This window comes from Triticum dicoccoides, chromosome 5B, assembly GCF_002162155.2.
Source record: "Triticum dicoccoides isolate Atlit2015 ecotype Zavitan chromosome 5B, WEW_v2.0, whole genome shotgun sequence".
Taxonomy (NCBI): domain Eukaryota; kingdom Viridiplantae; phylum Streptophyta; class Magnoliopsida; order Poales; family Poaceae; genus Triticum; species Triticum dicoccoides.
This window is the reverse complement of record NC_041389.1, coordinates 686,322,443-686,346,874: the sequence shown is the minus strand read 5'-3', so window position 1 is coordinate 686,346,874 and position 24,432 is coordinate 686,322,443. Positions and strand designations below refer to the sequence as shown.

The window sequence follows — 24,432 nt, the reverse complement described above, 5'->3', positions numbered from 1 at the left end:
GTTTATCCTTGAGGGGTCTATGCCCATTTTGCGCACTGTATCCTGATAAAGCAGGTTCAGGCTGCCGCCGCCGTCCATCAGGACTCTGGTGAGGTGAAATCCATCGATGATTGGGTCTAGGACCAATGCGGCGAATCCGCCGTGGCGGATGCTGGTGGGGTGGTCCCTTCGGTCAAAAGTGATCGGGCAGGAGGACCATGGATTGAACTTCGGGGCAACTGGCTCCATCGCGTATACGTCCCTGAGTGCATGCTTCCGCTCCCTTTTGGGTATGTGCGTTGCGTATATCATGTTCACCGTCCGCACCTGTGGGGGGGGAACCCTTCTGTCCTCTATTGTTCGGTGGTCGGGTCTCTTCCTCGTCATCGCTATGCAGCCCCTTGTCATTGTTTTCGGCAATTAACTTGCCTGCGTGCTTGAATACCCAACAATCCCTATTGGTGTGGTTAGCTGGCTTTTCGGGGGTGCCGTGTATCTGGCACAAGCGGTCGAGTATTCGGTCCAAATTGGACGGACCCGGAGCAGTTCTTTTGAATGGCTTTTTCCGCTGACCGGGTTTAGAGCCTCTGAATCCGGCATTGACTGCCATATCCTCACTATTGTCGCCGTTGATGCGGCGCTTGTTTTTGTTACGACGCGACCTGCCATTTCGGTCCTTGAAATCCGGACTGCTAGAATTTTTGCTGAGGTTGTTGCTGCATGCTAGCCAGCTGTCCTCACCCACGCAGAAGCGGATCGTGAGTGATGTGAGGGTTGCCATGGATTTCGGCTTTTCCTGTCCCAGGTGCTGGGCAAGCCACTCGTCGCGGATGTTATGCTTGAAGGCCGCGAGGGCCTCCGCATCCGGACAGTCGACGATTTGGTTTTTCTTGGTTAAGAACCGTGTCCAGAATTGTCTGGCCGATTCATCTGGCTGCTGAATTATGTGGCTTAGGTCATCAGCGTCTGGTGGTCGCACATACGTGCCTTGGAAGTTATCGAGGAATGTGGCTTCCAGGTCTTCCCAACTCCCAATTGACTCTGCTGGCAAGCTGTTAAGCCAATGCCGGGATGGTCCTTTAAGCTTGAGGGGGAGATATTTGATGGCGTGAAGATCATCACCGCGGGCCATGTGGATATGAAGAAGATAGTCTTCAATCCAAACCGCGGGGTCTGTTGTGCCATCGTAAGATTCAATATTCACGGGTTTAAACCCTTCGGGGATTTGATGATCCATTACTTCATCTGTGAAGCATAGTGGGTGTGCGGCGCCTCTGTACTGGGCGATATCACGACGGAGCTCAAAAGAGCTTTGTCTGTTTTGTTCGGCCCGGCCGGACTTACTGTGTCCGGCGCGACGGTTGTCGTCACGTACCGTGGGGCGCCCACGCGATCCATAGATCGATCTTGATTGTCTTGCCTTATCCTCCAATATATCTCGCAAGTCCGGAGCGTTCCCCTATGGCCTTGTGCTTTTCGAGCGATGCCGGGATACGGGTCTAGTGAAGGGCCTAGAGGCCTCTCTGTCGCGACCACGGGGTGGTCGGTCAGCCGTATTGTCTCCTGGTGATGCGGGTTCATACGCTTCCTCCTCTAATCGGGGGAGCAGCTTGCGTTTAGGGTAGCTTTTGGAGGGGCGTTCGAGCTCATGCTCTTCGGCCGCGAGGACTTCAGTCCATCTATCGGCTAGCAGATCTTCATCAGCTCTAAGCTATTGCTGCTTTTTCTTGAGGCTGTTCGCCGTGGACATAAGCCTGCATTTAAAACGCTCTTGTTCGACGGGATCCTCAGGCACGACGAATTCATCGCCGTCGAGGCTTGCCTCGTCTCCGGAGGGAGGCATATAATCCTCTACCTCTTCTTCTGCCGCTCTCTCATGAGGGCTGGCGTCTCCGTCCTCCTGCGCTGCATCTTGATGGAGTGGGTTGTCTTCGGCACTGTCCGGTGTATTATTATCTCCGGTGCCGGAGTCTTCATTCTTGCTGTGGCGGGATTTAGAGCGGCGCCGCTGACGCCGGCGCTTGGGCTGCTTCTTGGAGGGGTCATCCTCCGCTGTTTCTTCGCCATTCCCATCCTTTGGGATATCCACCATGTATATGTCATATGATAAGGTGGCTTTCCAATGCCCAGTAGGTGCTGGTTCTTGGTTGTCCCCGGCATCGTCGTCCATACCGTCGATGTCTTCGGAGTCGTAGTCTAGCATGTCGGTTAGATCGTCAACAGCGGCTACCAAGTGGGTGGTGGGTGGGCTTTGAATTTCTTCATCGTCCGCATCTCAACCATCCTGACCGCAGTCCGGCCAGGGCTCTCCTGATAACGAGAGATACTTTAGCGAACTCAACATGTCGCCAAAAGGTGAGTGTTGAAAGATGTCCGCTGCAGTGAGCTCCATGATCAGCGCCCAATCAGATTCGATCGGAGGGGGCGCGGGAGGTTTGGAGTCCGGCAAGGAGTCCGGCACCTCGGAGTCACGAGCTTAATGAGGGACAAGGTCATTGTTTGGCTCTATTGCCGTAGAGGTTGCAGCTCCCGAGGCGGTGTCTAGCCATCCGTCCTCGACCTGCGCAGTCGGCTCCGAATTGAAGATCGGAGCGGGCTCGAGTGTGGCCTCCAGGGTACTGTCCGGCAGCAGAGCTAAATCATGCCCGTCGTGACAGTGCGGCGCGCTTGGCTGTGGCTCGAATTCATCAAAGATCAAGTCCCCGCGGATGTCAGCCGTGAAGTTCAAACTTCCAAATCTGACCTGACGGCCAGGGGCGTAGCTTTCGATCTGCTCCATATGGCCAAGTGAATTGGCCCGCAGTGCAAAGCCGCCGAATACGAAGATCTGTCCGGGGAGGAAGGTCTCACCCTGGACTGCGTCGTTGTTGATGATCGAAGAGGCCATCGAGCCTATCGGTGACAACACAGAGGAACTCTCAATGAAAGCACCAATGTCGGTGTCAAAACCGGCGGATCTCGGGTAGGGGGTCCCGAACTGTGCGTCTAGGCGGATGGTAACAGGAGACAAGGGACACGATGTTTTACCCAGGTTCGGGCCCTCTTGATGGAGGTAAAACCCTACGTCCTGCTCGATTAATATAGATGATGTGTGTTACAAGAGTGGATCTACCACGAGATCAAGGAGGCTAAACCCTAGAAGCTAGCCTATGGTATGATTGTTGTTCGTCCTATGGACTAAAGCCATCCGGTTTATATAGACACCGGAGAGGGCTAGGGTTACACAGAGTCGGTTACAACGGTAGGAGATCTACATATCCGTATCGCCAAGCTAGCGTTCCACGCCAAGGAAAGTCCCATCCGGACACGGGACGAAGTCTTTAATCTTGTATCTTCATAGTCTTGGAGTCCGGCCGATCACGATAGTTCGGCTATCCGGACACCCCCTAGTCCGGAACTCCCTCACCATACCTGAGATAAGCCTATGAAAGTGGCACAAAGAGATCCCATAAATAAAAAATTAGACACAGTACCAATGCACAAGATTTCTTCATCCTCCAACTTGCTGCATCAGGATCTGACATTTTTGGCTTGAAGTTCTATGCTCCATGGATCATGCGTCTGATCAAGCTTCACACTGCTTTCAACTATCACCCATCTGCACGCAACCACATTGTCTTCTTGCCAGATGTCGATATGTCTGTCGAAGCCATCTATCCAGAGCCTGACAAGGAGCCACTTTATCTTCATAACGCTGATCGTCAGAGCTTCACTCATCCCATTGAAGGTGTGCTGGCTACCACTCGAGTCTATCCGTTGGATGGTACTACATGTGCACCTCACCGTGCCCAAACCGAAGCCACTGACAACACAATTTCTCAACGGACTTGAAAGTGATCTCGTGTTCTCAATGACAGAGAGCTTCTCGTTGGCCTGCATCAAAAGCAGGATAGGCATCATGATTGGCTCAAGCGCCAGATGCAGAGCATCATGACTGACGTCCATCGCATTTGCAACCTTGCAACCAAGAATGCCTTTGTCGCGCATGAAACATGTCGACGCACATGGAAAAGGCTGACGCTTATGTGTGCTGAGGAAGATCTTCAGGACGATGGCTTCTCAGAATGATTCAAGTTTGATTCCACTCCGCTCAGAAATGTTGTTCTGCGGCGCACTCCATCTCTTGAAGACTAAGAGTACTCCTCTTCTGCTGCAACCGTGAATGCTCGTGTGATCGATGATCAAGACGATGCTACTTCGCCACCTCCAACACGTATCGACACTGCTCCAAGTTCGTCTGCACCGCCAAACCTCGACACCAACCCTGCATCTTCTCCTACTCCTTCTGGGAATGAGTAGAGGCTCACTGTCTTCAACCCTTTTTGGTCCTTACTGACAAAAGGGGGAGAAGCTATGAGTTGATAGTCTTCAAGCGGGTTCATATGGGCGTTTGTATTATATTTTGCCTACTGTTTACAACTCTTGCTCTTGATACATTTGGTTCTCTGAGTTGTAACACTTAAACTCGATGGTCGTTTGCTACTTATTTGCTATTTTGTGATGCGATGATAACTTCCACACTTAAATCATTCTGCAGACGTCCATTCTTCATTATGCATGTCATTATCTTTGTTACATCGAATCATGCATGATGATTTGTCTTCATAAGTTGAAGATGATCTCCACAAGTAGAACCTGCCATGTGCATTTGCATTCCAAAAGCAAAGTATTTATATGCACATCTTCAGGGGGAGCCTTTTGCTACTTACGAAGACAATACCTCATCCTTTACAATTTCACACATTTAAATCCCCGTTGAAAACTTCAACCAGTTTGTCATCAATCACCAAAAAGGGGGAGATTGTAAGTGCATCTAGTGCCACCCCTAGTTTGGTTTTGGAGTATTGATGACAAACGTGGTTGAGGGACTAATGTGTTTGTGAGAATTGTAGGATAACACAGGTAGTAGTCCCTCCTTGATTCGGTTTACCAACCGGAGATGACCCCTAAAAATGTATGAAGACATTGAAGATAATGGTGGTACGTGAAGGCATACACACTGAAGACTATGACAGGAGAAGACATTGAGTGAAGACTATGGAGCGCGAAGACTTAGTAGTTTCGTTGTTTCTTTTCTTCTTTGTTGAGTCATAGGAACCACCACACTGTTAAGTGGGGTCCAAGTGAACAAAGTTAGAGTGACTGAAGTGATGCTCAACCAAAATCCTATGTGAGAGCAAATCTTATCCAGAGTCGGATAAGTCAGCTTTACTTGTAGCCCAAGTCAAGCTGTCGCGTGTGTTTGAAATCTGACCGTTGTGACACGTGTCAGTTCCTTAGTGACCCAGGGTCATTTCGGAAAAATCAGGTCGGGTTGCCCAGTGGCTATAAATAGCCCACCCCCTACACCATAAATTGGTGGCTGCTCAGAGTTAGATACGACTTTTGTCGTTTGAGAGGAACCCACCTCCAAAGCCTTAGGGAGAGAGAATCCTTGCGAGGACAAAGCCCAAACCACCCAGAGCCCAGAGAGTGTTTGGCATCACTGAAGTCTTTCTGTCCGCGTGATCTGAAGACTTGTTACACTTGAGGACTGTGAATCCTCCAGCAGGTTAGGCGTCGCGTTCTGTGCATCCAAGAGTCATTGTGGATTTCCGGTGAATGAAGTCTATGAAGGTTTGGAAGTCTACCTTGAAGACTTACCAGAGTGATTGGGCGAGGACTGTGTGTCCTTAGCTCAAGGGGAATAAGGTGAAGACACGGTCTTCTGAGTTGAATCTCAGCATCCCTAACCAGACGTACAGTTGTCACAACAACTGGAACTGGTCGAACAAATCCTTGTCTTCACAACACACTGGTTCTATCTCTTACTCTCCTTACTTACAGTTTGTCTTTGTGAAGTCATTGCCTGATTGCTCTGCCTGTTTAACTTCACTGTGTGACTACTTGTTCTGATTGGCTTCATACTATCTTCCATCCTGATCCTACTACCTAGCTGCTATCAGTCATCATGCTTTAGCTTCATACTTGTTTGACTATGGTGTGTCTAGTGTAGTTCATCTTCCGCTGCATGTTTATAGGTCCAGTTTTCGTGTTTGTCTTCGAAACTCTCATGTTTTGAAGACTTTCATAAAAATCGCCTATTCACCCCCCCCTCTAGTTGATAACTAGCACTTTCAATTGGTATCAGAGCAAGGTACTCCCTTGTTCTGTGTGATTCGATTTAACCACCTGGAGTTTTAGCTATGTCAACTGCAGGGATAATCAAGGTCTCCGTTGCGTGTCCCATCTTTGATGGCACTGAATATCCCTATTGGAAGAATAGGATGTGCATGCATCTTGAAGCCATTGACGTCGATCTGTGGTATGTCGTCAAGAATGGCGTTCCCAAGACTGGTGAAGGTGTCACCCCCGCTGATGTGAAGAAGTTCATTCAACTGGACTCTACCGCCAAGAACATCATCTGTGGTCATCTGACCAAAGGGCAGTATGGCCGTGTGAGTGCTCTGGAAACATCGAAGTTGGTCTAGGACTGGCTCTCCAAGGTCAATGAAGGCGTCTCAACACAGCGTGATCAACGAATCAGTACTCTTCGCAACCTCTTCAACCGCTTCAAAAGGCACGACAACGAGAACGTCCAGCTCACGTTTGATTGCCTCACTGATATCACCAATGATCTCTGTGCACTCGGTGCAACTGACATTACGAAGCATGAAATTGTGAAGACACTGTTGAGATCTCTCGACAGCTCATTTGACACCTTAGCCCTGATGATACAAGAATGCCCTGATTTCAAGACACTCGATCTGTCTGACATACTCGAGAGGCTCAACACACATGAGTACCAGCTATATGAGAAATGAGATATCTATGGCTCCAACTACGGCCGAACTCGTGCCTTGAAGGCAAAGGCTGTGGCTTCCTCATCTAGAGAAGAATCTGACTGCAATTCTGATGATCCTGAAGACATTGGAAAGGAGCTTGCTATGCGTGTGAAGAAGTTTCAGAGATTCACCAGGAAGAAAAACTTCAGAAAGTCTTCACGATCCAGCTCAAGGGATGATGAAGCTTCCACCTATGACAACAAGAAAAGAACCTGTCACAAGTGTAAGAAACCTGGCCACTACATCTCGGAATGTCCACACTGGGACAATGAGAAGAAGAAAAAGAAGAACAAAGCATATGATTCTGATGACAAGAAGAAGAAGAAATCATCAAAGTCTTCTTCCAAATCTTCCTCTAAGTCTTCATCATACAAGAAGAGCTCATAGGCAAGGCACGTGCTTTTGTTGGCAAGGAAATGGATTCAGAGGAGGAGTCTGCTTCTGAGGAGGAAGTGGTGGAGTCTGAGGAGAAGTCTGACTCTGGTATCGCAAGTCTGGCTCTAGCTACAGCCTACGTCGCCAAGTCCATCTTCAACACTGAAGACAATGACTCCGTCACCAACACTAATGACGAGAACGACTCGACTCCCACCTACTGCTTCATGGCACGTGGTGCCAAGGTAAACTCTTGCGATGCTTACTTTCAAACATCAAGTGAAGATGACTCTGATGGTGAATCCAAACCCAGCTACAAAAAACTTGCTAAAATTGCAACTGAAAAACAGAAAGCTATGGAACATATTCAAAAACTGTTAGACAAAAGCGATGATATGTTGGACGCGGAAATGACCAAGACTCTGTCCTTAATTAAAGACATAAAAAATCTTCATGTTAAGTACCAGGAACTTGAAGGTCATCATGAAACCCTCTCAACATCTCATGAAAAGCTTTCCTATGATTATCTTCAAAGGAAGCAGGAACTTGAGAAATTGAGATCGGATCATGAAGATCTTCAAAAGGAGAATGAGTCACTTCGCGCTCAACAGATCAGTCCCGCTCAGGAAGGATTTGAACCACCATGTTTAAAATGCATTGAGCATGATAGCGCTATTTCTGTTGTTGGATGTTCTACTACTCCTGTTGCAATATCTTCAACTGCTGATGTGGTAACTAACCCCTCTGTTGAGGATACCACTACTATTGCTGATAAGAATGCCAGGTTGAAGACACTGATTGAGACAGGGATGTACAAAAGCCTCAAAGGGCATCAGACATTATGTGATGTCCTCAAAAAGCAGATTCTAAACCGAAGCCCTAGAAAAGAGGGTATTGGGTTCGAGAGGAAAATGAATGTTCATGGGTCGTACTGGAAGCCTGAGCAGTACCCCAAAACCACATGGGTTGCTGCAAAGGAACCTTCAATAGATCCATCCACCTTATCTGGTTTCACTGCGCTAACCCTATTATCATTGATGAATCCTTTGATGCAAACTATAAACTGTTTAAGGATCAGAATGGTGAAGTGTTTGCCAGGTATATTGGGACTAACTGCAGGAATGGACCACCTATGAAGAAGATCTGGGTACCTAAACAGTGTATTGAGAATCTTCCTATGAATGTCATCCTGACACCACCAAGGAAGAAGACAAACCCCAGACCTATGGGTTCATATGGCCCTAAGGCTTCATACAGATACAGGACTCACCTGAGTCACCCTAACGCCAATGTTTTGCAGGGAAACCATACTCAGACTGATGAATATGAGCGTGTGTCTTCAAATCGCTATGTTCATAAAACTAAGAACTTTTCTGCTTATTCATATGAGTATCATTCTTCTCTTGCAAGGCTATTTGCTAGGGCTCCAAAGCCAAAATTCTCAGATGCTGCACTTAGACTCATTGCTTCTAAGCCACCCCTGAAGATGTGGGTGGTTAAGAAGAATTAACTTTCTTTTATAGGGAAAGGTCTCCAGCCGGAAATCAAAGGCGTTCGATGCTATTGCTGGAGACCTAAAACACATTATGGGACGCAAGATAAAATACCCAAATGGTCTTACTATGCATTTTGTATCTGAATCGCTTGCCAGTCATACTATCAGTCCTAACCTTGATCTAAGCTTTGATAATCCTCTTGTGCGCCAAATGTTTATGCTTCACAACACTCTTTGTGAAGCCTATCCTCCTAACTGCACTGTAGAGTACGACACCTCGTGCTTCAGAATGGATTATGGACAACGGATGCACTAACCACATGACTGGTGATCGAAGTCTTCTCATGGACTCAACCTTACGTCCATGTGACAAAAGTCACATCACATTCGCTGACACTGGTAAAAGCAAGGTATTGGGCCTAGGTAGAGTTGCAATCTCAAGGGATCAACACATGGACAAAGTGATGCTTGTTGAATGCCTTGGTTTCAACTTAATGTCTGTCTCAATGCTTTGTGACTTAAACATGATTGTGCTATTTGGAAAATATCGCTGCCTTCTACTGATGGAATCTGACAAGTCTCTAGTCTTTGAAGGATATCGAAAAGATGATCTGTATATGGTAGATTTCTCAGCAGGTCCACAGATGGTCGTATGTCTTCTAGCAAAAGCTTCAGAATGTTGGCTTTGGCATCAAAGGCTAGGGCATGCTGGCATGACGAACTTGCACACTCTCGTGAAGAAGAAGCATGTTGTGGGCATAGAAGGCGTCAAGTTTAAGAAGGATCATCTGTGTGGCGCCTGCGAAGCTGGAAAGATGACAAGAGCCAAGCATCCCTCGAAGACTATCATGACCACGTCTCAACCCTTCGAGCTCACATGGACTTATTTGGCCCTACTCACTATTCCACTCTCAATGCTACTGCCTGCCTCTATGGCTTTGTCATTGTTGATGATTACTCTCGATACACTTGGGTGCATATAATCCTCTACAAGACTGAAGTGCAGGATGTCTTCAGACGCTTTGCTAACCATGCCATGACTAACTACGGCGTCAAGATCAAGCACATCAGAAGCGACAACGGCACTGAGTTCAAGAACATCGGCCTCGACCTCTACCTGGATACCATGGGTATCACTCATGAGTTCTCTGCTCCTTACACACCTCAGCAGAATGGCATCACCGAGCGCAAGAACAGAACTCTTATTGAGATGGCTCGAACGATGCTTGATGAGTACAAGACTCCATGAAAATTCTGGCCTGAAGCCATTGACACTGCATGCCACGTCATCAACCGTGTTTATCTTCACAAGCTTCTGAAGAAAACTTCCTATGAGCTCCTAACAGGTAAGAAGCCAAACGTAAGTTACCTCAGAGTATTTGGTGCTAGGTGCTGGATCAAGGATCCTCATCACACTTCAAAATTTGCACCAAAAGCACATGAAGGTTTTATGCTTGGTTACGGAAAGGATTCACACTCCTACAGAGTTTCCAACCTTTTTCACTATAAAGTGGTTGAAACTCTGGATGTGCGGTTCGATGAGACTAACGGCTCGCAAAGAGAGCACCTGCCAAATGTGCTAGATGAGTTATCGCCTAGTGAGTCAATCCAGCAAATGGGAACTGGCGAAATCATACCCTCTGAGAGACTATCTGAAGAGTAACTTGTCATTTCTGCACCTGATCAACCTGAAGACAATGCTCAGCTCGAAGACAATTCCCCAAATGAAGACAATGATCAGCAAGAGCAAAATCTTCGTCCTGCTCATCCTCGTGTTGCAAATGAAGTATAGATTGAGAAGATGATTGATAGCCTCAATGCACCTGGTCCACTCACTCGTTCAAGAGCCACACAAAGAGCAACACAACTCACCAATTTCTGTGGACACTTTACATTCGTCTCAATCTCAGAATCCACGAAAGTGACTGAAGCCTTCATGGAACCTGAATGGATTCAAGCCATGCAAGAAGAGCTCCAACAATTTGAGTTGAACAATGTGTGGTAACTAGTCAAGCGCCCTGATCCTCGGAAGCACAATATCATTGGCACCAAATGGATATATCACAACAAGCAAGATGAACATGGTCAAGTGGTCAGAAACAAAGCTCGTCTAGTTGCTCAGGGCTACACTCAAGTGGAAGGGATTGACTTTGATGAAACTTTTGCTCCTGTGGCAAGGCTTGAAGCTATTCGCATACTGCTTGCCTATGAAAATCCTCACAACATTCTCCTATATCAAATGGATGTGAAGAGTGATTTTCTCAATGGAAAGATAGAAGAAGAAGTATATGTTGCACAACCTCCTGGCTTTGAAGATCCAAAACATCCTGATATGGTGTACAAGCTCAACAAGGCATTGTATGGCCTCAAACAAGCCCCTCGCGCTTGGTATGATACGCTCAAGGACTTCCTGAAGAGCAAAGGCTTCAAACCTGGTTCACTAGACCCTACTCTCTTCACGAAGACTTATGATGGTGAACTGTTTATGTGCCAAATATATGTGGATGACATTATCTTCGGCTGCACCAACAAGAAATACAGTGATGAGTTTGGTCATATGATGCAAGAGCAATATCATATGTCCATGATGGGTGAACTGAAGTTCTTTCTGGGTCTCCAAATCCGCCAGCAACGCAACGACATCTTCATCTCTCAAGAAAAATATCTCAAAGATTACCTGAAGAAGTTTGGAATGCAAGACTGCAAAGGATACACGACGCCAATGCCAACCAAAAGTCATCTGGGTCCCGACGACAATGGTAAAGAATTCGACCAAAAGGTATACCGATCCATGATTGGTTCTTTGCTTTATTTATGTGCATCTAGGCCAGATATAATGCTTAGTGTTTCATGTGTCCCCGATTCCAAGCGGCACCAAAGGAATCGCGTCACTTAGCTGTGAAGCGAATACTTCGATATTTGGCTTACACCCCAACACTAGGATTATGGTATCCAAAGGGCTCAGAGTTTGATCTAGTTGGATTCTCAGATGCTGATTATGCTGGTGACAAGGTTGATCGCAAGTTCACATCAGGCACATGTCACTTTCTGGGACGATCACTTGTCTGTTTGTCTTCAAAGAAGCAGAACTGTGTATCTCTCTCCACTGCTGAATCCGAATACATTGATGCTGGATCCTGCTGTGTTCAGCTTCTCTGGATGAAGCAAACTCTCAAGGACTATGGTATACACCTGAAGAATGTGCCTCTCTACTGCGACAATGAGAGTGCCATCAAGATTGCCAACAATCCAGTTCAGCACTCGAAGACAAAGCATATTGAAATTCGTCATCACTTCCTCAGAGATCATGTTACGAAGGAAGACATTGATATCATACACGTCAAGACAAAAGTGCAGTTGGCTGATATCTTCACTAAGCCCTTGGATGAGAAAAGGTTTTGCAAGTTGCGGTGTGAGCTAAATATCTTGGAATCCTCAAATGTCCTGTGAATGGGACACACATCCTAACACTTATGCATTTTGATGAGTTAGATGTGCAACACATGAAGTAAAGTATATCTTCAATCAATGAAGACATACACTCCAAGTGTGAATACATTAATGCGGAATTTGACTTCGGAGTGCCATGATAATTGTGCGCCGTGTCTGGGTCTAATACTTCCTATACGGTGGGTAATGCCACCACCAAACTTTTGTTTGAGGTGCTTCTCTTGGCGTTATGTTTGCATAGTCTTCATAACTGAGTTGTCTTTATTTTTGACTTATATTCGAACTTATCTTCATATGATTGATTTGGCCTTAAACTGGTTGCATACTATTTGTGTTCTGTCCTCCACAACATTCCCTTATAGTTATGACTTCATGTTGAATCTTTTCATCTAGGTGAATGTGATCGGACCCTAACCTATCTATGCTTCTACCTCAACTCGATTTGTCCAAATCATATGCATTCTATTGAAAACTGTTGATTGTCTTCACTGAACCTTGTCAGCTGAAGCTAATCTGACAAACATTTATGTCAGTTTTAAATGCGCTATCTTTATTACCAGAAGTCCGAAGAATTCGGAACGACTGCCGCGACAATCCAGGCGTGCGTGGGAACATGGAACAACTACCCAGGAGTTGCATGCACGCCACGTGTCATTCAAATGCGAATCGCCAGGGGCACCTCTGTAATTACGCTGTGTTGTCCCTTTCCTTATAAATGCACATCCCATCACGGTCAAAACTTTTCTTCCACCTCGCCACCTCCCGAAAACCCTAGCGCCACCGCTAGCACTCAACGACGCCGGCGACGAAGCGCTTAGCTGCCGCGACTTCTCCGACACCGTCCTCACGCCGGCCGCGGACCTCATCTTCTCCGCCGCCGCCATAGCTATCTTTCGTCGCCAAGTTAGGGCATGAGAGATTGAACTGCTCGGCCTCAACCTTCCCTCTGTCTGGCAGTTCTCTTGTGGTAATTAAAACTCTCTTTTTTACTGTCTTTTTGATCTGATAGATTCATCCCTTCCTACCAAAAGTGGTTTCTAGATATTCGAACATGAATCTATCTCCTTCTGCATCTCGTATTTTGCCTAGTATATTCACTTATGCTTCTTCACAAGTTAGATTCCTCACTTGTACTTATTCTTGGATTTGTACAACTCTAGAACCAACTCTCATCATATAAGTGAATGTCTTCGCGATATGAGGTCAATGTCTTCAAACTGATTTATCTTCAAAATCTTATGAGAATGCATATGACCTCTTCCCCTTCCCTCCCATCTCTAATGCTGTCATAGGTACATGTCCGTGGGAGAATCCCTTGGTTCTCATAGTCTGCATTCATTTGCAGAATTCTTGCAGAGTCACATCAATTCACCTGAAGCAAGTTCTTGTTTGACTAGCCGCAAGAAGCCTTTGCAAGTTCTGAAGCCTTTCAGGTTAAGCTTCATGGCTACTGAGAAACTAGCAAGGAAGGGTGGCAGAAAGCGTCGTGGAAACACTTCCAAGGATTTGCCATCAGATTTGCATGAGCTATACAAAACGGACCCTGAGGAAACCTATACTGGTTGCAAGAATCGCATCCAATGGATCCGAAGATACTGGGCTGAAGAGTGGTTCAAGTACCGATTTGTCACTCAAGAATATGCAGAGAAGAATGCCACTAAGGCACCCTGGGGTGGTATTCTGTATAAAAATCTTCAACCCAAAACCCAAGCTGAAGCCATTGAGCAAGGCTTCTATCCTTGCATGGTTCGCGGACCAGAGCCAGAGAATGCTGACCCTTCTTCTCTGCTATGGTGTCGCAAAGACCATCTCTTCAAGCGAAATTACCAGTATGCCAAAGACTCAGCTGTGTAGAACAAGAAGGAATTCGGACTTGACTTCAACCCTGGTCCGTCCTCTCCATGGGAAGATGGCACCCGTGAAGCCAATGAGAATAGGATCGGTCCCTTCTACAACTTTGAAGGCCTCCTCGCACACATAGTTGTACAAGGTGCAAAAGTGGATCATTCTGACGATGTTGCTGACTCTGAAGAGGCTCCAGCTCCTACTCCTAAGCCAAAGAAGCAGAAGAAAGCTAAGGCTTCCAAACCCACTGCTGCACCAAAGGCTTCTTGAGTGAAGCCATTGGCAACTGCACCTTCTGCTCCTAGCAATAACTCTAAAGATCTCTCTTGCATCTCCATGAGGTGTGAGAAGCCACAGAAGACACCAGCTCAGCAACTAAGTCATGCACTCACGCCTGCAGCCATTCCGAGGAATGAATCTAAACCTATTGATTTATCTTCAGATGAAGAATTTGGTGAAGATGCTCTGGAGCAGCTGATCAAGAGCAAGCAAGAGGCGGAGATCTTCAACGATCTGCCCCTCTTTGATGTAAACATTCTGAAGAACTTCATTGATGAGTGGTTTGATAATCAAGATCTCAGCTTTGATGACCTTCAGCTCCCTATTGGCGTCAGCGTTGCTTTACAAGGCGCCATTGCTCCTGAGCTTGCTCTGGCTCAGCGCATAGTTGAACTGAAGCAAAAGATAGACTTTGAGAAGGAACAGTTCAAGAAGCATGTAGCCAAACTGAATGTGGCTGATGTGCAAAAGTTCAAGGTGATGCTTAATGACCTCAAGGAGTCATTTCGGAAGAAACGCGAGGAAGCCAAAGGATCAAGAGAGCACATGAAAGCACTCACAGAAAATGCGTTCAAGCCTACAATGAAGCTGAAAAGCGCAAAGCACTTGGCCGCCCTGGCATTGACACCTCAATGGCTGCAAAGAAAAAGATGTCATCTGAAGCCAACACAGCAGCACCACGGCAGGAAGAACCACACATTGTCTTCCCTGTCAGCATGCGCGGCTCGAAGCCCAAGGCTCCTTCAGTGGCTTCTGAATAGAAGAAAACCAAGGCAGCTGAAGCCAAAGCCAGGAAGCAGAAAACCAAGCGCACCACTGATGAAGCACCACCCCCTAAGAAGAGAAAAACCAAGAAGAGATATCGGGCTGCTCCTACAGAGCCCCTTGTTGTTGAACCCCTTGCCTTTGTTCCCCCTCCGTCTGCAAACCAAGAGCGTCAAATGATTGTTCATGAGCCTGCTTCCACAGAGGCTCCTGAAGCTCAAGAAGTTCCACTCGTCCACCCCATCGCGACTGAAGACATTGTTCAAGATGATACAGTTCTTCCTCAAATCGAGCGCCCATCGGTATCATCACCTGTTTAAACGAATAGTGAGCTTATCAGTATTGGTCTTCCTTTGACACCAATCTCACAAGATGCATCGTGGGCTGATCGCCCCCAGCAAACTACCCCACATCAAGACTCACCAAGTACACCCCAACAGTCATCTGTGCCCGTCATGAGCCCCATGTCCAATGATGACAACTACATGGAGACATCACCATCACCAAAGGCGTCGCCCGTATTCCGACGGATTCGCAAAGGCCTGAGGCCATCTTTCTCTGAAGACAATCCTTCTGTGACGGTCCCTGTGTCTGAAGCCAATGTTGCTGAAGACCCTCCGGCTGCATCAGCCGGAGCAACACAAGAAGAAGAGCGTGTCGCTACTCCACGTGCAACTCAAGAAGAAGTTAATGAAGAGAACCAGTTTATGCCAGAACCTCCAGCTATTCAAGTGGACGGTGAGAATCCTAAGGCTGCCACAAATGACATTCCTGAAGCCAATGACGTTGTCATGGCCGAAGCCAATGTGGAGCCTACAGTGGGCAATGCACCAGTGGCAAATGAAGCCAATGAAGCCCATGAAGCAACTGAAGTCCATGCCGCACCTGACAAAAATCTGTAGCCTGAAGTCAATGCCACTGCTCCTGTTCCGCCTCCAAGGCCACATACCATTGAGCAAGCATACAACTATGGCCAACTTGTCACTGTCAGATGGCCTATTCTGATTCCTCCACCTGCTGCTGGTCCTCAATTTGATTACCATGTCGAGCATATGCCTCAGGTTCAGAAACCAAAGCCAAGACTGCCCAGATTTCCAGGTACTGCCACTTCACCAGGATCTTTCAATGTCAACGGCTTCATTGCACACAACACCTTCTTCGATAGCCATAAGAACCCCTACACCAGGCCCAAGATTTCATCTGATCGGTTCTGGAGTTATCAGCAGCGCAGCTATTATTCATGCATTATGTACAACCAAGGCCGCATATTTCCGCATATGCGCCTTGATACTGAAGCCATAGCTGGCCTGCCTTGCTTAGAAGAAGCTCTAGATTGCTTCAGAGAGGCTGGCTTACTGCATTTCGTCACTGATAAGAAGCACTGGAATGAAGAGTTGCTGCTTCAATTCTACGCCACTCTTCATATCAGAGGCTACAACAGGGATCCTAAGACTTGGGTCCTTGAGTGGATGACAGCAAATGTCCATCATGAAGCCAAAGCATTTGATGTCATTGAGCTTACTACCCTGCCCACTCCATGTGATCTCTATGAACCTGGTTGTCAGCTTCACACTGCAGCTGTGGAAAGCATCTTTCACAAGCCAGATGCTCAGTATGATGAAGCCATTGCCTCCAGATGCAAAATATCCTACGGAGTTCTTTGTTGAAGACCTTGAGTATCTGCCACGCACAATCTATCACATCATAAGGCGAACTATCTGGCCCATCAAAGGACATTCTCCAAAGGCTAAGCTAGAAGGTGCAATGAAGACATTGGTCTTCCATATTCTTCATGGCAAATGCTTCAATGCACAAGATTTCTTCATCCGCCAACTTGCTGCATCAGGATCTGACATTTTTGGCTTGAAGTTCTATGCTCCATGGATCATGCGTCTGATCAAGCTTCACACTGCTTTCAACTATCAGCCATCTGCATGCAACCACATTGTCTTCTTGCCAGATATCGATATGTCTGTTGAAGCCATCTATCCAGAGCCTGACAAGGAGCCACTTTATCTTCATAACGCTGATCGTCAGAGCTTCACTTAGCCCATTGAAGGTGTGCTGGCTGCCACTCGAGTCTATCCGTTTGCTGGTACTACACGTGCACCTCACTATGCCCAAACCGAAGCCACTGACAGCACAATTGGTCAACGGCCTCGAAAGCGATCTCGTGTTCTCAATGACCGAGAGCTTCTCGTTGGCCTGCATCAAAAGCAGGATAGGCATCATGATTGGCTCAAGCGCCAGATGCAGAGCATCATGACTGACGTCAATCGCATTCGCAACCTTGTAACCAAGAATGCCTTTGTCGCGCATGAAACCTGTCGGCGCACATGGAAAGGGATGACGCTTATGTGTGCTGAGGAAGATCTTCAGGACGATGGCTTCTCATAACGATTCAAGTTTGATTCCACTCTGCCCAGAAATGCTGTTCTGCGGCGCACTCCATCTCTTGAAAACTCAGAGTACTCCTCTTCTGCTGCAACCGTGAATGCTCGTGTGATCGATGATCAAGATGATGCTACTTCGCCACCTCCAATGCGTATCGACACTGCTCCAAGTTCGTCTGCACCGCCAAACCTCGACACCAACCCTGCATCTTCTCCTACTCCTTCTGGGAATGAGTAAAGGCTCAATGTCTTCAACCCTTTTTTGGTCCTTACTGATAAAAGGGGTAGAAGCTATGAGTTGATAGTCTTCAAGCGGGTTCATATGGGCGGTTGTTTTATATTTTGCCTAGTGTTTACAACTCTTGCCCTTGATACATTTGGTTCGCTGAGTTGTAACACTTAAACTCGATGGTCGTTTGCTACTTATTTGCTATTTTGTGATGCGATGATAACTTCCGCACTTAAATCATTCTGCAGACGTCCATTCTTCATTATGCATGTTATTATCTTTGTTACATCAAATCATGCATGATGATTTGTCTTCATAAGTTGAAGAGGATCTCCACAAGTAGAACCTGCCATGTGCATTTGCATTCCAAAAGCAAACTATTTATATGCACATCTTCAGGGGGAGCCTTTTGCTACTTACGAAGACAATACCTCATCCTTTACAATTTCACATATTTAAATCCCCGTTGAAAACTTCAACCAGTTTGTCATCAATCACCAAAAAGGGGGAGATTGTAAGTGCATCTAGTGCCACCCCTAGTTTGGTTTTGGAGTATTGACGACAAACGTGGTGGAGGGACTAATGTGTTTGTGAGAATTGCAGGATAACACAGGTAGTAGTCCCTCCTTGATTCGGTTTACCTACCGGAGATGACCCCTAAAAATGTATGAAGACACTGAAGATAATGGTGGTACGTGAAGACATACACACTGAAGACTATGACAGGAGAAGACATTGAGTGAAGACTATGGAGCGCGAAGACTTAGTAGTTTTGTTGTTTCTTTTCTTCTTTGTTGAGTCATAGGAACCACCGCACTATTAAGTGGGGTCCAAGTGAACAAAGTCAGAGTGACTGAAGTGATGCTCAACCAAAATCCTATGTCTTCGAGCGAACACAATGAGAGCAAATCTTCTCCAGAGTCGGATAAGTCAGCTTTACTTATAGCCCAAGTCAAGCTGTCGCGTGTGTTTGAAATCTGACCGTTGTGACACGTGTCAGTTCCTTAGTGACCTAGGGTCATTTCGGACAAATCATGTCGGGTTGCCCAGTGGCTATAAATAGCCCACCCCCTACACCATAAATTGGTGGCTACTCAGAGTTAGATACGGCTTTTGTCGTTTGAGAGCAACCCACCTCCGAAGCCTTAGAGAGAGAGAATCCTTGCGAGGACAAAGCCCAAACCACCCAGAGCCCAGAGAGTGTTTGGCATCACTGAAGTCTTTCTGTCCGCGTGATCTGAAGACTTATTACACTTGAGGACTGTGAATCCTCCAGCATGTTAGGCGTCGTGTTCTGTGCATCCAAGAGTCATTGTGGATTGCCGGTGAACGAAGTATGTGAAGGTTTGAAAGTCTACCTTGAAGACTTAGCAGAGTGATTGGGCGAGGATTGTGTGTCCTTAGCTCAAGGGGAATAGGGTGAAGACACGGTCTTCTGAGTTGAATCTCAGCCTCCCTAACCAGACGTATAGTTGTCACAACAACTGGAACTAGTCGAACAAATCCTTGTCTTCACAACACACTGGTTGTATCTCTTACTCTCCTTACTTACAGTTTGTCTTTGTGAAGTCATTGCCTGATTGCTCTACCTGTTTGACTTCACTGTGTGACTACTTGTTCTGATTGGCTTCATACTATCTCCCATCCTGATCCTACTACCTAGCTGCTATCAGTCATCATGCTTTAGCTTCATACTTGCTTGACTATGGTGTGTCTAGTGTAGTTCATCTTCTGCTGCATGTTTATAGGTCCAGTTTTCGTGTTTGTCTTCGAAACTCTCATGTTTTGAAGACTTTCATAAAAATCGCCTATTCACCCCCCCCCCCCTCTAGTCGATAACTAGCACTTTCAGTGTATGTTCACCCAAAACGGGATCTTCTTTTCGTTCGTCATCCTTCTCAAATCAACGGTTTCCAACCGGTACAAATCAACCTGAAATATCAATTTAGACTACCGAATCAGTAAAAATGTGAAGACGAACGATACATTCACATTCACATTTACTAGAGAATAAGGATGAGTGTAGCTCACTTGTAGGAGCTAGCAACACAGTTACTGGTGAGATCTGCCTTCTGAACATAAAACATGAATCATTTCCCAACATCGAATTCATCCCAATCTAGATAAAAAAAGTTTCTCTTATACTATGAATCCTCCCCATCTACTAAACAGTAAGAACCACATCCATTCACATCAATTCTCAGAGGAAGTCCACAAATCATCAAGCAGTTACCCTGCCAATCCACCAAGGCTCATGCATTCCAGAAGCTAATGGCCCCAGGTACAACACAATGTAGCATCGAATTTGCACACGGATGACAAAGTTGAGCCCAAATTGGTTGTAGTAAAGCAAAAGGAAATCGGTAATGTACAGGAGCCTGCTTAACTATAACATGACATAGAACATCAGCTTCAGATACGATGAGTTCATTGCATCTTATAGATCAACTAGGAATGAGGCTCCGATACTCGACTAGTACACCAGAATTTAAGCAGTGAATATGCCAATTACAGAAATCATACAATGGGTTAACATAGTTTGTGGGCACAACATCATTCTAAGCATAATTATAGCATCTCGTGTGAAAGCATGAACTGAGCACTTGTACAACAATCACACGCAAACTGGTTTGGGTCAACAACAGCAACGAGGCTACGAAGAACCACACACGAAATGGTTAACGCCAATGGATACAGCGGGCCTATCAGAAACCACGGAAATTAACATATCATCTGAATATCTGATCGTTTCCAGTGCCGAGGATCTAGCAGTGATCCCAAATCTAGAGCGACTAGCGGGGAGGGGCGGCTGGGCAAGGGAAGTGCGACTCACAGGTGGGGATATCCGAGCATGTCATCGCTGGCCTCGCGCTGGCGGAACTTATTAGTCGTGTTCGCTGTTATAGTCAAGCAGCAAACTCTTGTACTTGAAGGCATGTAAAATGAAATGGATAAGTTAGATTGATTACTGTAGGAACTTAGCATTATACTAACAGTAGCCTATGCTCGCAGACAATGGTACTACCAGGTCAAATGAATCTATCTTTCCAATTTTTGAACCCTGTCAACAACTCTACAATAGCTTAAATGATGTGGCGACCATCAATCAGACAGAAAGTGGATGACATGCAGAAAAAATAATCCAGCAAGGTGAAAGAGAAGTACAGACCGAATCCCAACTAAGTAAAGTGAGAGACAGACGGCAATCCCTTATATCGACCAAGAATGCCACGAGTAGCCATTTAGAATCAAAAATGATAAGTGTTAGAGACAGTGGCTGCCATGGATGGGAGGTGAGGCTACAATTAAAAACAAGATCCCGTCCATCGTCTACTTGCATAATTAATCAAACAGTGATGGTAAGGTAGAAGAACTAAGAGCAGTAGAGTAAATCTCTGTATGACGCTGACAGGTATGAAACAGGGGTCTTACTGCTATGCGTACGGATGCAAATGGGGGAATGGATTGGAGGAGAAGAGGAAGGGGCTACCTTGGGAGGATGGGGCAGCCATCTCCGTCAAAGTCAAAGACCTCGCTGGACGGCGGCCTCTTGCTCCTTCCTTCTGTTCTGTATAGGGTAGATTAGACCGCCCTTCTTCCCCCTTCCTGCTAGCTAGCGCTAGGGTAGGAAGCCCCATGGCATGGCGTGGGAAAGGGCGGAGCAGAAGCGGACAAAGGAAGCTGGCGCTGAATAGAAACATTAAAAGTTTTCTAAGATTCAACCACCAGCTAGGAACGGTCAGGGCCGCCGTTTTGACCACATTTTGAAACGGCCATGAAAAATTCAAAAAAATCAAAAAATTGGAAAACCTTCGCATTGTGTCATTATATGTGACCAAGTTACCAGGAAAAGTAATAAAATTGTCATACAACAATTCTTTTTAAAAAGTGTTCTCAGAAATGAGATATCATGTGTGAAGATCCATGGCTTTCAAGCCAAATGATCAATCTTATGGTCACATCCATGGCATAGTTTATTCAAATGATCTCATATTATGCATAAGTTTGAATCTTGGAATGACAAACAATGTTTTCTAAGAAAGTTTTCGTTTTCGTTGGACGAAAAAATCATTTTCTATTTTTTGAGTGCCCAAAATAATTTTTTTTTGTGAAGGACCTAGCATATATTTGTTGCAAAATTGTACCAAATTATTTTTCTAAAATAATAGGACATATTTCATGCAATTGATGCGTACGTTAAATAAACTCTCGTCAAGCTTAGCAATATTAATTTGTGCAAGTGGCCAACTGCAAAATGTAGATGCCATAATTTAGAAACAGATTCAATTATTGATCTTACATCGGACTTGAAAGTTTGCATGACAAACAATTATATTTGGGGTTAGCTGAGACGTACGTGAGAGTGAGAGACTGGCTTAAAATTTCGCAAGAAAAGAAAAGAGGGAGGCTGGCTTAAAATTTCGCAAAAAAGAAAGAGAGAGAGGCTGGCTTAAAGCACAATTATAAACGGAGTTGGTACTTAATCAACAAGTCAAGCCACATGAACGGGGGAAGAAAACAAGCGCGCGCGTATAGTTGAAACTAGGCAAAACAATTGCAACTGCGCGTATAGCTTGGTAATTATTACGCGTGTTATTTCCCTCTGGAGCAATAAGAAAAAAAACGAACAAAGTTACACAGACACGTAGACGGCGAAGAATTTTCCAGTTGAAAAAATGACAATTAGCCGTGTTATTACTTATTAGTGGAGTATATAGTACCACACGCTGAAGAAATGTTCTCGTAAAAAAAAGATTACAAGTCTACGGTGTGAGCTTCGCGGCAGCTTGGCTGTCACCTTCAACGACATAGACATGCATAGAGTAGGTACGCACGGCTAATTCCGGCCAATGGAACGCCGCTTTGACCTGCATCTAATTTTCCTGGTGCTTATCACCAAGCAAACGTTGATGGATTAATTAACGTACTGAACTGTTTTGAATAGTGCAAACATTCATACCCACCCCGACCACCCCCGCCTGATCACGATCTATATATAAGCACCCCAAGCCAGCCCATTCCCGGCACCACAGTTAGCCAGCAACATCATCAACACACAAAGACCTCATCACATCGTTCGAGTTCACCGGCCGTTATGGAGATGAAGCCCGCCGCGCAGCCGGTCACGGGCGTCCCCGTGGGCGCGGCGCCCGTCGCCTGGTCCTCCGGCCTCTTTGACTGCTTCGACGACTGCGGCCTCTGCTGCGTGACCTACTGGTGCCCGTGCATCACGTTCGGCAAGGTGGCGGAGATCGTGGACCGGGGGTCGACGTCGTGCGGGACGAGCGGCGCGCTCTACGCGCTCCTGTGCTCGCTCACGGGCTGCCAGTGGATCTACTCCTGCACCTACCGCTCCAAGATGCGCGCCCAGTACGCGCTCCCGGACGGGCCCTGCTGCGACTGCTGTGTCCACTTCTGCTGCGAGCCGTGCGCGCTCGTCCAGCAGTACAAGGAGCTCAAGGCCCGCGGCTACGACCCCGAGATCGGCTGGCACCTCAACATGGAGCGCCGCAGCGCCGGCGCTGTCAACCCGCCCGGCGTGCAGGAGATGGGCCGCTAGCTGGCTAGCTGGTCGAATTCAGCTGCTGCTTTATTTATTGCCGTTTGTGTTTGCGTCGTTTGTGTTTGATAAATTATTGCATATATTGTATTTGTACGCAGTAACTTGTGTGAGTATGTTGGATGGTGATGTGATGACTTGATGTTTTGCTCTTGCAACTTCAATAATCTTTTGGTTTGCTAAGTGCACACTCCGTGCACCACAGTTATGAGTTGATGTCAGGAATGGGAGGACCGGAACGTGTGTCGCCTATAATGCCTCTATGCATTTTCTTCAATGTACCTTATGTTTGCATTTTATTTATTGTATTGTATAATATACTCCCTTTGTTCCAAAATATAAGGTGTATTAGTTTCAAAAATCAACTAAGTGCATGTTTGACCAAGTTTCTAGAAAAATAATCAATATCTACAATACCAATTTTATTTATCATTTGATCCATCATGAAAAGCATTTTCATATTGGATCTAGTAGGTATTGCAGATGTTGATATTTTACTCTCTAATCTTGGTCAAACATACAACTGTTTGACTGGCAGGGAAATTGATACACCTTATATTCTTGGAATGGACAGTGTATCTGTTAAAAAAAAGAGCAAACAGCCGGTTCTTTGTCCTTTTATTAGGCCGAAAAAGATTTGACCAGCCGAAAATATCAAGCACATATGTTGTCGTATTAGGTATCTAAGTTTGTTTTTCATCCCTTTTACCTTTCAAAGTCAACCATGCACCTAATCCTGTTTCTAAGACATATTAAACAAGTGTTGCTAGTATATAATTTCACACTGAAAATAACACGCACGGGTGTCATCAATCATAGCACTGGTAGAATGTGGGTTAAAAAGGCTAACACAATAGGAGGAATAGGTCTGCTGCTTTTCAACAGGATAAGAGAGAAACAGAAACAGGCGATTAGGGTTCCCTCGCCTCCCGTCGGCACCGCCACCGATCTGCCTTGTTTCTGTGGCCTTCGGGCCATGGAGGCGGGGTGGATCTTGGCCCCGTTGGCGGGAGGGCTCCATTTTCCCGGTTTTAGGGTTAAGGTTTGCTGGGATGGCGCTCAGGTGGCAGCGGCGGCGGCATCTTGTCCAATAAAGTCTCCCTGGCTTCAGCCCCATCTCGTTGTCGAGAAGCTTGTGGGAGTGGTGTGGTTCTTGAGGACTTCTTTTGTCTTTGGGGATCTGTGGATCATCAAGGAGCTTCATCGGCGGTTCTTCCTCCTTCTTCATCTCCGGGATG

The 24,432-nt window shown here is 46.2% G+C and overlaps 1 protein-coding gene across 1 annotated transcript; it reads left to right on the top strand.

Moving 5' to 3' along the window:
* The first annotated feature begins 22,676 nt into the window (after window positions 1-22,676).
* Window positions 22,677-23,402, top strand: LOC119312631 (cell number regulator 10-like). Its single transcript, XM_037588372.1, has one exon. It carries the CDS (start codon window positions 22,730-22,732, stop codon window positions 23,192-23,194), a length of 465 nt encoding a protein of 154 aa, XP_037444269.1. The 5' UTR covers window positions 22,677-22,729; the 3' UTR covers window positions 23,195-23,402.
* The last annotated feature ends 1,030 nt before the right edge of the window (window positions 23,403-24,432 follow it).